This window comes from Ambystoma mexicanum, chromosome 1p (genome assembly GCF_040938575.1).
Source record: "Ambystoma mexicanum isolate Mex_15411 chromosome 1p, UKY_AmexF1_1, whole genome shotgun sequence".
NCBI classification, from domain to species: Eukaryota; Metazoa; Chordata; class Amphibia; order Caudata; family Ambystomatidae; genus Ambystoma; species Ambystoma mexicanum.
The window spans coordinates 998666587-998679600 of record NC_090921.1 but is presented as its reverse complement, the minus strand read 5'-3'; the positions used below and the strand labels follow the sequence as shown (position 1 = coordinate 998679600).

At 46.6% G+C, this 13014-nt stretch overlaps 1 protein-coding gene across 1 annotated transcript in view; it reads right to left on the bottom strand.

The window, feature by feature from the left end:
* Positions 1 to 13014, bottom strand: part of HYDIN (HYDIN axonemal central pair apparatus protein) — a 3273799-nt gene that overhangs the window by 1312906 nt on the left and 1947879 nt on the right. The window contains exon 43 of the mRNA XM_069654775.1: positions 2535 to 2718. Coding sequence (XP_069510876.1) covers positions 2535 to 2718 — 184 coding nt within the window. The remainder of the gene's footprint in view (positions 1 to 2534; positions 2719 to 13014) is intronic.

Here is a 13014-nt window from a genome sequence, read left to right as displayed (position 1 = left end):
TTGGAAACACAGACCAGTGGGTAAGCAAATTAAAACATAAAAACCTCCAAGAAATGCCCCTGAGGAAATCCACTCTAAGTATGGATGTAATGTGTAATCCACTCATCCTGGTTGGACCCACGACTAACTACCAATAGCAGCTCTTTCAATATGGCTATGACTCATACAGAAAGGACTTTATGAGCCGATCTGAATTTAATACAGCCCTGTCCACCCGATCAAATGCTTCCCAGAAATAAAAAAAATAAAAAGAATCTGCTGAAGGATACCATGTAATTTTAGGGGGCCATATGCTAGGAAGAAATGGCGGAAACAGTCTAAATAGTGTAGAATATATATGAAGGATCCTACAGAAATTGTTGGGGGCATCATACTAGTGTGCATTGATCAACATTTACACCTGAAGAAGGGGTCAGAGAAACCCCGAAACGCATAGTGCATATAAATATGTGATTGTATATTGTTATGAATTTTCAAACAGATGCAAAACTCAGAGATTCGCTCTGTTGTACTTCTCTCTTTGTAAACTATTGTTTTGTATAAATGAATTTGGGATATGTCATTTTCTGTATTTATGAATGATATAATTCATTTTACCTTACATTGTTTGGTGGAAAACTGAATGACTTTACAATGCAGTTTACTTGAAGCACACCAACTATGTGTTTTTCTTGATTGTGTATTTATCTATGTAAACATTAGTAATCACAACTAAGTGATCAGGAAGAGACTCTGATCTCGATTTGAGTGACCAGGCCTTTACCTTAGAGGTCCCTGTGGTAATTAATGCACTTGAGCGGATTTGAGACACATTGACTGCAAATAACTTTCACAAACAGATATACAATAATTGCACCTTTCTAGGATATAGTACCTTTACATTTTTAATTATTGCAGAAAACATTACATATATGGTTATATGAAGAGTGAACCCCATTTGGCCCTTGGCTTGTCTGTCGACAACAAATACTTATACAAATACTTATACAGTAGATTTCTTTGAAAACAAAACATGTTATCTGTTGGATATATTCTGGATATGGCTTACTTTTGGATATTCCACACATTGATTTTCACTGACATCATTTTGGGTAAACGCAGTTGGAAGTTCCTGTAGCAACTAATTACCAGAAGAATTTTATATTGGTTGTGGAAATAGTTAACATCACTGATTATCAAGCCTAGCCTCTGCCCATGTTTCAGCAGCTATGTCCAAACAATGCCTAATCTCGAGATGCTTAAGAGCTACACTGTCTACATAGCTCTGGTATAAAGACTGAACTCTCTTTTGACTTTAAGATATTTCTGGTTAATTCAGTTACTACAGTTGGAGCTAAGCTTGCTATACAACATGCAAGATCGACTTGAGCAGTATTGTAGACGATAAATGATAACATCTACGGCACAAAACCATTCACATGCGCACATACCAGCACTATATACAAAGCCATCCAAACAAAGCCTATCCAAAAGGTAATTCTGCCATGCCAGAACTTTATTGGAAACACTCTTTGCCATCCGAATTAACCGAGGAAAGCCTGAGACACAATCTGCAAATTTGGCCCCAATTGTGGAAAATGTTCTGTAGTGCATTAAAAATTACCTATAAATTACAAAGATATCCACAAAATAGTCTGAGTTGCGTCACCACAATATTCCTATTTAGCAGCCACAAATACAGTTGGTTAGATGTTAGATTGTATTCCAGCACATTTGCAACTTCTTTTTAACAAACAGTTTGCCGTAACAAAAAAATCTGTCTTCCATGAAACGCACAGATTCATATAAGAAACAGTGAGGCATACTCCATGCCATACATGGAAGGTGCAGTACGCCATATTGGGAAGGAATGCACAGATGGGGACCAGAACAAACAAAGTTGATTGAATGTGGGGCATTGGAACTACTCAGATTCATCAAAGCATCTTTGTCAAACAAGAACCATCAGAGAAGGATTTTGAGAATTTACCAAAGAACCAGTTACACAATCGCTACAGTAACATTTTTTTTTACTAGAGCAATGTAGCTAAAAACACCCAACAGATCATCCTGGCACATTAGATCCTCTTCAATTATGTCCAGCAATACATTTGTATAAATATCACTTGAGATTAGAGGCATTCGTACAGATTGAAGGGTTTCTCATGTAGACACAATAAAAGGAGCTACACAGCCTTGCAGACAGATTTGGATGTTGACAATTTTCCAGCCTTAAAAGGTAATTGGATAGGGATACATGAAATAGAAGAGAGGTAATCTATGCATACTATGAATCACAAATAGCTGATTGTTCAGGGGATTATTATACAGGCTACATCTGAAGTGAAAGAGGCAACATTTAAAATGCCATTTACTGCTACTAGCAGTTAATAGCAATGGGGACAAGCTGACGCAAAGAAGAAGGTACCCAGAGTGTGCTAATCATGGATAACATTTCTGCAATAGACTGGATACGTGCAAATGATATGCTATTCATCACTAACAGTTGATGCCTCTGCTCATGTATGGATTGGTGGCCTCCCACTGAGTCTCACCTTCCTTCTCCGTTTTGACTTTCTCTCTGGCCTTGAGAGCTGAATACTCCTGATGCAGAGTCACCATGTAGATGTGTTGCCGGTTGTTGATTGCTTTGAGCAGGCAGTGGAGGGCCGTGGACATATTGCGAGCAAAAAGGGTGTCTAATCCATCAAACACAATGCCCTGGTAGCAGTCACTGAGCTGTTCATGGCAGAAAAGGAAATAGGAACATTAAGAATGGTTAATAAAAAATGAGCCGCTATTAGACACACAAATCACTACACACCAACATGCAACCTGTTGAATGTGCAAGGACAGGTTTACAGTTTGTACAAGCTTCTGATCTGATACCTGCATGCATGAACACACTTGCTGAATATCTTCCAATACTTTGGCCATTGCCTACTCATTGATTAAAGCAGGAAAAGGCTAGATTTTTGTCATCGGTTTCCTCTGAGTGAGTCTCAAAAACCTAAAAAACTGAGCTGCACCTCAACGAGATGCCCATTAAAACTGATGCCCTGGGGTCGCTAAATTTCCAGGCACACAGTGCATGGCACAGTAGTTCAGCCTAACTCTTCCCTTTGGAGGTGAGGGATCAAAACACATTGCATGCCTATTTCTGTAATAGCAGATTGGAGCAAACATCAATGGAATGGAATGGTACCCCAAGAAAATCTCAGTGATTAGGAAGCATTGGCTTAAGCATTTCCAGTCATCAACTTGTCTTTCTCACAGCAGGAAAAAAATCTATCAAAAACACTGACCAAACAATAGCTGTAAATGTGCCTATTATAATCGTTGTGAACAATCGCAAAACATACAGAAACTCACTTTGGGAAACAGCCAACCGTCCAAATAAGGCTGTTAACACATGAACTCCCAGCATGCCCTGCTGCTTTCAAGCCCTCCTAGTTGTATTTGGAAACCACCACCTCTCTCTTAAGGAGATGATGTGTGTGTTGCTATGGATATGAGGCTTAACACAATTGAGTACTATGATGGTAGGTAACCAACATACCCTTCTCCATCCTGAGCTATTCATAGGCTTAAAATCACCAAGCAGTACCTCCAACCTAGTGTTACCAAAATGAATGAACAGAACACCCTGAGACCAGAACCAAAGTTTCAAGAATTTAAAGTGTCCCCTTGCACTTGATGTTCTTGATGGGGGGACAGTTCTCCTGGATCCTGGTCACATTGCATTCTGGTACACAGTGATGGCCCCCAGCAATGGTTGGACCTCTCATATCTTCAGGGGTCTGACAGTCACTGATGTGGGCAGGTGCATAGATTGCCATCCTGCCCAAGGAGTGTCAGGTGCTTAGCTGCATTGCTTGGTACCACTTGGTAGGTATCTTTAAAGGTGTCAATTATTGTGTTATTCAAGTCGTGTTGATGTCATATTCACTTCGAGCCTAGTCTGAACCAAGTCTCTCCAGTCTCTTTCTTTCTGGTTCTAGGGATATAGAGTTCCCCACTCTCTCTGCCAATTGTAGGCAACATAGCACCTCAGATGTGCCTAAAAAAACACCTGATTCGCTTCACCACATTTTATTGCAGTCTCTGTCCGGCCTGGGTCAGATTTTGTGCCCAGGTTTCCAACAGGCTTCCCACTCTAGCGTGTATTATTCTCCTGTCCTTTTCATCACGTTGGTTCCTTGGACTCAGCCCCCTCTTGTCTCCTGGTTTGGCTCCAAGGGGCCTCTCCTGGTCTAATCACCACAGCTTCTGCCCTCCTCCTCCTGCATCACCTTATTTCCACTCCGCTTCTTCCGGTTTCACTGCACTGGAATACCGTCCTCTCCCCCATAAAAAGACCCCTTTAGTATTGCGAATGATAGTTGGATTGGGGCAAAAGGGCTCTAAATTATTGCCACATTCCGTCCTGGGTTTCCCTGGACCAGAATGGCAATTGCCCCTTGGAGCTACCCCTCCACCCAGAGGAGTATGCCGTCCCCCCTACTTAACTCCACATGAGGTTAGCTATGGGATGTTTGAGTCTAGCCCTTCGGCGGGTACGCCATACTAAAGTCAGGTGAGTGAATCATGGTCCCATGCTGGTATTCCACAGACCTGATTTGTGGTGAACTGCCCACGTTTTAGCACAAAACCCTGACTCCGGCCTCTTTCTAGTCCACCATATGTTCTGCTTTGGGAACCAGTTTGTGATTCAGGCTGGTTTTTGTCCCTTTGATGTACATGGAGCTGGGATTGCAGAGCGGTTGCAAGGCCCAATCCATTCCCTGTTCGCACACTAACTTGAGTTGAGAGTAGGAAAAGTTAGAAAGTGCCAGACGGAGTGAGGGAGCCTGCACTCCGGCAAACCACCTGTAGATCAAAAAAAGAACTGCAACAGTAGGGGTTACTGTTCTGTAGCACTAACCTGTGGATACGGACGCCTGGGCTAAGGTGGGTCCCAAGGAAGACAAGAGAGGGAAGGAGGGACAGAGCAGTCAAATAAAGACCCTGTAACCTTCCTTGAGAGTTGGTGTGATTCTGTGGACTCTGCCACATTGCATGTTTGAATAACCTCTGCAGGGAGGATACAAAAACATGTGCTACTGATGCACTTTTATGAGTACTGGTGCTGGCTGCTCCAGCTCTGCTCACTCCTCCTTACCTAAGGGCCTCATCAGGAGTTTGATGGTAGGTTGGGGGTATTTCTGCCAAACTATCACCAAAATCGATTTTCATTACCAACACATGGTCGCATGTGTTTACCACGGGATTACAAGTGGCGGCATGGCAGGGTAAATCCTGGTTTTCCGAGTCCATAGGACTCCATGGGGTTTTTGGGAGAACTACTGGTAATTCCACCAAAATTGGCAGCAAGGGATTGGATTTACCTCCAGCTTTCTGCTGGAGGTAAATTGAGCCCTGCCCCCTACTGCCAAACTCGTAGTTCGGTGGTGCAGGAATGAAGCAGGAATGCAGTGGTAGCAGAATTACCGCTGGGAGGAATGGGGTACCCCAGTCCCTGAGACTCATGTGCCATGCTGAGTGGAGTTGTATGTAGGTTATAGACATCAAATAAGGGGGCCTGAATGAATGTATCCATCGTGCATCATATATTGCATATTAGATCACCGCTGTATGGACAGTGAACAAAATCTGAAAATAAAAATAAAAATGGCTTACCTTGTTTTCCTCAAACAGGCATCTAGACTGGTTGTTCCCACCTGTTCAGTGGTCGAAGCACAGATAAAGGCTTTCTAGAGATTAGCAAAGGAGCAGGGCCATCAATGGGATTGTTGAAGAAGGCAACGGCGGTTGGCTGCAACAATGAGCTCCGGGACTTCAACAGGATGCTCCTCTTCGCCGGGGTCTTGGCTCCCACAAAAATCTATTGGATGGCTGCAAAAGTTCTCCTTTTATCCAGGATCCGACCAGGAGTCACCCCCAAGACGACCAATGACAAGGATCTGCACCATTCAAACAGGTATGGGGGCTGTCCAATCATGGACAGCCTCTGGCCACCACATCTGCCCAATAACAGACACACTTTGGCATGAATGTAGAATGGCGCACACACACACACAACGCTGGAACATTCCCTGTGAAAGGGCTTACCATACATTGCAAATCTGGCCCTGAGAGAGCAGGAGAAAGGGTGAAATACAAGATGGCCAAAGTAAAGGGCAAATATCTTGTTGCACAGCCATTTTAGATTATTTGGTACCTTAAAAGGCATTAAGCAGTAAAATGCAAAAATGTGCAACACAATAGAAACATGGTTGAAAAACATTTGCTGCAAACAGCCACTCTGGGACGACACATGCAAGTAACCACAAAGTTATGGAAATAACAAATTACCTACCCCTGATGATGTTCTTTCTACTGGATGTCCCTCCCACAAATCCTCATCTTACATATATATATATACATATATATATATATATATATATACATATATATATATATATATATTGACCTGCCTTGCAGCTCTCGGAAATCTTTTTCCCAGCATGGGGCGTCGTGCACACTGGCGTCGATGATCCTCGAGTCGTTATCTTCGTGACTGGATGTGATGTCAATGCGGGTACAAATAGCACGCCTGTCGCCATGTGACCTCAGTTGCCATTATTTTCCCCTGCACAGCCCCGTTAGGGATTAGAGACCAAAGTAACTGTTTAAGCGTTAAAGGAGAGTCATTGCATAACCATTATTAGGGAGATCCTTAATAGTGGTGTAGACTGGGAGAGCGAGGAGGAATCTGTGGGAGGAACATCCATCAGAAAAAACATTACCAGGGTGAAGTAATTTGTTCTTCTAATGGATTGTGTCCTCCCACGGATTCCCCATCTTAGATATACTCCCATAGCAGTAAGACCATTATGGAAGAGGGAAGGAGCGAACTCCATGGTGATTATTTCACCACTTGTTGGTGGGCAGACCTGCCGAAATGAGACTCATTTGAGAATTCGGTGTCCAGGCAGTAGTGCTTTGCAAACATGTCTATGGAGGACCATGTCACAGCCTGACAGATATCCTTTACAGGTACCCATCTTTGGAGAGCAGAGGTAGCTGCCACACCCCTAGTGGAGTGTGTCCTGAAGCCTTCAGGGATATACTTATCCCACTATTGTGTATGTTTCAGAAACACAAAACACTATCTATCTAGAGATGGTTTGCCTGGTTAGTCCATTGCCTGTTTTTTTGGCCCGGTATTTCCAATGAATAGCTGATCTTCCAGTCTGAATCGGCTTGTTCTGGCAATATAAAAACTCAAAACCCTACTGGGGTCGAGCCAAAGCAGCCTTTCTTCCTCCTTGGATGGATGAGGAGGTGGACAGAAGGCTGACAAACAAATTGTCTGCGACAGGTGAAACTCTGAAACGACCTTTGGAAGAAACGAATCGCGCACTCCAAGAGTCACCTTGTCCTTGGCAAACACCGTAAAAGGTGGCATACATGACTGGGCGTGCAATTTGCTCACTCTTTGGGCCAAGGAGATACCGACCAAAAAGGCTGTCTTCCAGGATAATAGCCTCAGAGTACACAAATGTAATGGCTTGAATGGGGAAGTAATGAGAAATGGGAACATCACGTTTAAGTCCCATGCCGGAAGCACGAAGGGTGCCGGAGGGAAGGTGTTAATCTGGCCTTTTCAAAAATTGCATCACATGGGGATCAAGAAGTACAATACTTTCTCTGGCATTTGCGTAAAGATAGAGATCGCCGGTAAACAGCCCTTGATATTGGTGAACGGAAGGCCCTGTTTTGCCAAATGAAGAAGAAAAGAGAACACTCTTGAGGTGTTGCATAAAAAGGGATCAACATCCTGTGCTCTGCACCAGCTGCAGGATTTCTTAGATAAAAGCAGTGGTAGAGAACTTTAGTTGCAGACCTTCTGGAGCAACACCTCCATGAAGTCTTCCGGAAGGTCCCAATCCCCTTACCTTGGCCTTTCAGAAGCCAGGCGTACAGGTTGGGCGTATGCATGCTCAGGTGGAGAACTAGCCCCCCCACCCCTCCTGAGAGGGAAGGTCTGGCCTGTGTGGAGGACAGATGGCCATGTCCAGAAGGTCCAGGTACCACGTCCTCCTGGCCCAGTCTTGGGTAATCAGGATCATGGCTGCTCTGAACCCCTTCAACCGCCTGATCACTTGAGGGATGACTGGAATCAGCAGTAACACATACAGAAGCTGGAAGTCCACTGAAGTCCAAAACACTCACCATCATCGCTCTGATCATGTCCAGAGTAGACTATGCCAACAGCCTATACCTGGGCATGCCCGAACAACTTCTAAAAAAACTGCAACGCATACAAAATGCAGCAGCCAGACTCCTCCTCAAGCTACCCTGAAGAGAACACATCACACCCGCACTAAAAATACTACACTGGCTACCACTAAAACAACAAATAAAGTTCAAGTCCATGTGCATCACGCACAGAGCAATACACAAACAAGGCGCAGAATTCCTAAGAGACAAACTACGCCTACATCAACCGACAAGAACACCAAGATCAAGCACCAACATACGCCTGGAACCAAAACCCTACAACAGGAAAAAACTTGGGAAGATCCTCTTTCTCCCACCAGGCACCCAAAACCTGGAATGACCTACCTAAGAATATACGGAACACAATAAACCACCTAGCATTCAGGAACCTCCTCAAATCATGGCTCTTCAAAGGGTAACCGCAACGGAGACGCACCAGAATGCGCAGACATTAAAACAACGATGAAAATAACTCCAATCCCGGCCACTCTCAATCTGGACAAACACTCAAACCAAAGAACTAACCACCCAACAGAGCATAAGATATCATGGAAAATAGCCACAAAAGGAAGGCTCCAGAGACTGAACACATACTTAGACACAGACGAAAGCCCTCTAGTGACTCGCCCACTCACACGTACCGGACGCACCATATCCAGACCGGCAGACGCATTTAGATAGAATTGATAATATAAGCATGCCCACATGGAGTTGAGGACATTGGCCTGCGTTGCATCTAGAGGGGACTCTGAATGATAGCATGCCCGCCCTTGGATGGAGTTGTGAATATTAACATGTCTACATTTGGACAGAATTGAGAATGTCAGCCTGCATCGCATCTAGATAGGACCTTGAGTGTTGGCATGCCCGCACCTAGGTGAAAGCTGAATGCCAACATACCCACACCTAGATAGATTAGTGAAATATAAGCATGCGTTGCATCTAGATAGGACTTCGAGCGTTAGCATGCCTGCACCAATGCGAAACCTGAAGACTAGCACAGGCCACACCTAGAATTGTGGACATTGGCCTGCGTCGCATCTAGATGGGACTGATTGAAGGATAGCAAGCCCGCGCCTAAATGAAACTTGAATATTGGCGTGGGCCACACTTGGAATTGTGAACACCATCCTGCGCAGCATCCAGATAGGGCTGCAAATGACAGCATGCCCACACCTGGACAGATTTCTAGATGCTAGCTTGCGCCGCATCTGGACGGGACTGTGAATGTTGGCTTGTCCACGCCCAGATAGAATTCTAGACATTGGCCTGCGCCGCATCCAGATAAAGTTGTGGGGGTCAACTGGTGCCACACTGGGACAGAACTGCAAATGCTAGCATGCCAAAGGTCAGGTAACCCACTAACCAATATAAGCTCAAACTCTGCATACTTATATCACTCAAACACACACAACCATCTCTCGCACAACAAGCCGCACGCACTTCACAACACTGCAACAACACATAAGCCGGACCAACAGCACACGCGGCCTATCACAGACCCGATACCTGTACCAAAGCTCAGCATCTGGTGTATACCGAGTTGAAGCTTCCAACAGAACACCACTCCTCTCACTATGCTACTCCCTCTTCACCTTACTAACCCACCCCGACCTTATCATTTACAGATCCGCCAGAGCGTCTGGGGACCAATTCCGTTGGTGACGGTGCCTGTACAAATACAATTAAAATTTAACATAGGAATAGGAACTTGAAGTCTTGACTTTTATTAATGGCTGAGGGCTTTTCTCTTGTCAATAGCAATAGTGCAAGTCTTTGCTCCTTTATTAAATGACAAAGTCTGTACGCCCATAAATATGCAGTTTAGCTTCTGAAAGTCTATTCCCTCCAAAATAACAGTTCAGCTTCATATTCCTCACAAATCATGCACTTCAAAGGAGATTAACAAAAAGAAATGAAAGAAAAAGAAAAGCGTGTATGTGTGCAGTGCTAGAAGACGCCACTAGAGGGTCCAACTACCTGGATGGCTTCATTGAGTTATTGCGTAACCTCGTAAGCCGCGCTTCCCAGTCTTTGCCTCCATCTACACATAGAGCCGTCCTTCCTGCTCCAGTGTCTGTCCCTGCTCAAGCCGTGCTGGGGAATACTTTTCCGGCAACCGAAACGCTGCCACAAGCATTCCGTTATACGGGCCGCCAACTATGCTGGTGCACTGATTTTAACTCGCACGCTCTCCTCTAACAGCCGGGTGTGCTGTACATTGTTCGCTGAATAGGCGTGCGCTTCAAAATACATCAAAGAGTCTCTGATTGTACTGCTTTCAGGCACGCCAGTTAACCAGAACTTCTAACAAATGCTAAATAAACTTGGGTTAGATAGCAGACAAACACATTGGACTTAGCTGCTTCTAGTAGCTGCATGTTGTGTGCTGGCCCGTACCTCGGGCCGCGCCGCACTCGCTCACACGCATCCACACAAGGAGACACGGGACACGCGTGTGTGCCTTACGGCGTTCCCGCGGCAACTGCCGCACGGACGTTCTTTATTCTTCATGCGCATGCGCGACCCAGAACGAGGCTCGTGCATGCGTCGTTCATGCTTGCAACATCACATCCCTTTTTTTTTCCAACAAAAACAATTTAACATCAACCAGAATGAACCATATACCTGGTAAACAAACATATAACCCAACGTGGGTCGGCTGGCTGCTGTACCCTCAGCTCAGTCTCCCGAGTCCAGAACATAGTCCCTGAGGCGAGCCGGCAGTCTGCGGGTTCCCCGCACAGGGTACCGAGGGGTGCTGTGCTGAGTCGAGCGAGGACCATCTGCATGTGGAACGTCCTCCCTCTGAGCGTCCTCCGCCTGACCTTCGGGGACAGATTCGGATGAAGTGCCTTCGTCCGGTTCATTGTCCCTTGTTGATGTGTCCACTTTTTTGAAAAAGGGCCTGTTGCGGGTGACGGTCCCCCGGTTGCATGCTGACGTGACCATGGTTCCTTTCACGTGCGTGACTTTCCACGCGTGGGGTTCGTAAGATAATGATAGTTTGCCTTCCGGGTGACGATTCCGCACCAGCACGGAATCCTTTACAACCACTTCTTTGTCTTGGAGGCCTCTCCTCTCACTCTCTCCCTGATTGCGGGCGGCCCGCTCCTCCCTCACTTTATCATTGTCAATGACCCCGGGTATTCTTCCTTCTACTTCCGGTATCATGCCTCGAGGGCAGCGCCCGAATAGCGCTTCAGCAGGGGCTACGCCCGTCGATTGGTGCAGCGTGGTTCGATACTCTCGCAGGAATTCCACAACCTTCTTCGGGAGGTCCTCTCCTCCGCTTGCGGATATTCTCAGCACCAGCGCATGAGCCTTTCAGTTTCCCCGTTCGCCCGCGGCCACAACGGGGATACTCTCCGGTGATGGAAGCCCCTTGCTTTGAGGTACTGTGCGAACTGGCTGCCCGTGAACGGGGGACCATTGTCTGAGCATAGTATTTCGGGGAAGCCATGGGTCGCAAACATTTTGTCCAGGGCCCTAGTGGTGTACTCGGTGGCGGTGGACTCTACGATCTCCACCTCGGGATAACTGGACCATTGGTCTACCACCGCTAAAAAGTACATGCCCCGACCCGTCGATCCAAAATCCGCATGGACGGTTCCCCAGGGCTTTTCGTTCCGTTCCATTGAGCTGATCGGTGGAGCTTTATCCCCGGGATTCGCCGCCTGACACGGCAGACACCTTTTTATGAACAGCTCGACCATTCCCTCAAGTTCAGGGAACCACACCTTGGGTCGAAGCCGGGCTTTGGTCTTGGCCACCCCTTGGTGCCCTATGTGTGCTAATTCCAACACACGAATTCTCAGGGTGTGCGGGATCACAATTTGCCTCCCCCTCAACAGTAGTCCGTCGTCGGAAATGGATAGTTCATCCCTCACCCTCCACAGCGCCTGAAGGTCTTTCTGGGCATCAGCCTGCCGCCTTGCATTGTTCTGAAGCACCTCTCTCCAGTCGCCGCTTCTAACTGCCGTTTTGATGATGTGGAACACCTCATCTTTGGACGATTCCGTCGCTATGGTGAGATGGACAGCGCCACCGGCAATGCACCCTCCACGACCTGACAGAGCAGCCCTCTACAAGCAGACACCTCCTTGGTCTTTTCCACGCTCTCTGGGTTTGGGTGCCGCGACAGATAGTCTGCTGGATTATTGGTCCCTGGTCTGTACACCAGTCGAACCCCATATTCCATGAGGGCCAGCATCCATCGTTCGATTCTGGGTGGAGGTTTGGATGACACCCCCGCCAGGATGGGCAGCAGGGGCTTATGATCGGTCACGACTACAACCGGCTTGCCGAGGATGTAGAGATGAAAATGGCGACAGCCCCACAGTATGGCCAAGGCCTCTCTTTCTATTTGCGAGTAGCGCTGTTCTGTGTCTGTGAGCGCCTTGCTCGCGTACGCAATGGGTCGCATGTCCCCTCTATTGTCCGCTTGCATTAGCCACCGGGCTGGCGTCAACAATGATCTAGGACTCGGCGGTGGGGTCGAAGTACGCCATGGTGTCTCCGTCGGACATGGGCATTTGACTTGAAATGCCTCTTGTTCTTTTCTTTCCCACACCCAGACAGCATCGTTCTTGGTCAGCGCTCTGAGGGGTTCCGACAGGGAGGCCAAACCCTTAATGAAGCGTCCACAGTAGTTCAGCATCCCCAAGAAACTCCTTACCTCCATTGGGGACTGGGGTGCTGTGGCCTCCCGAATGTCCTTGATCTTTGCAGGATCGGGCGACACGCCACTGGCATGAAAGATGAAGCCAA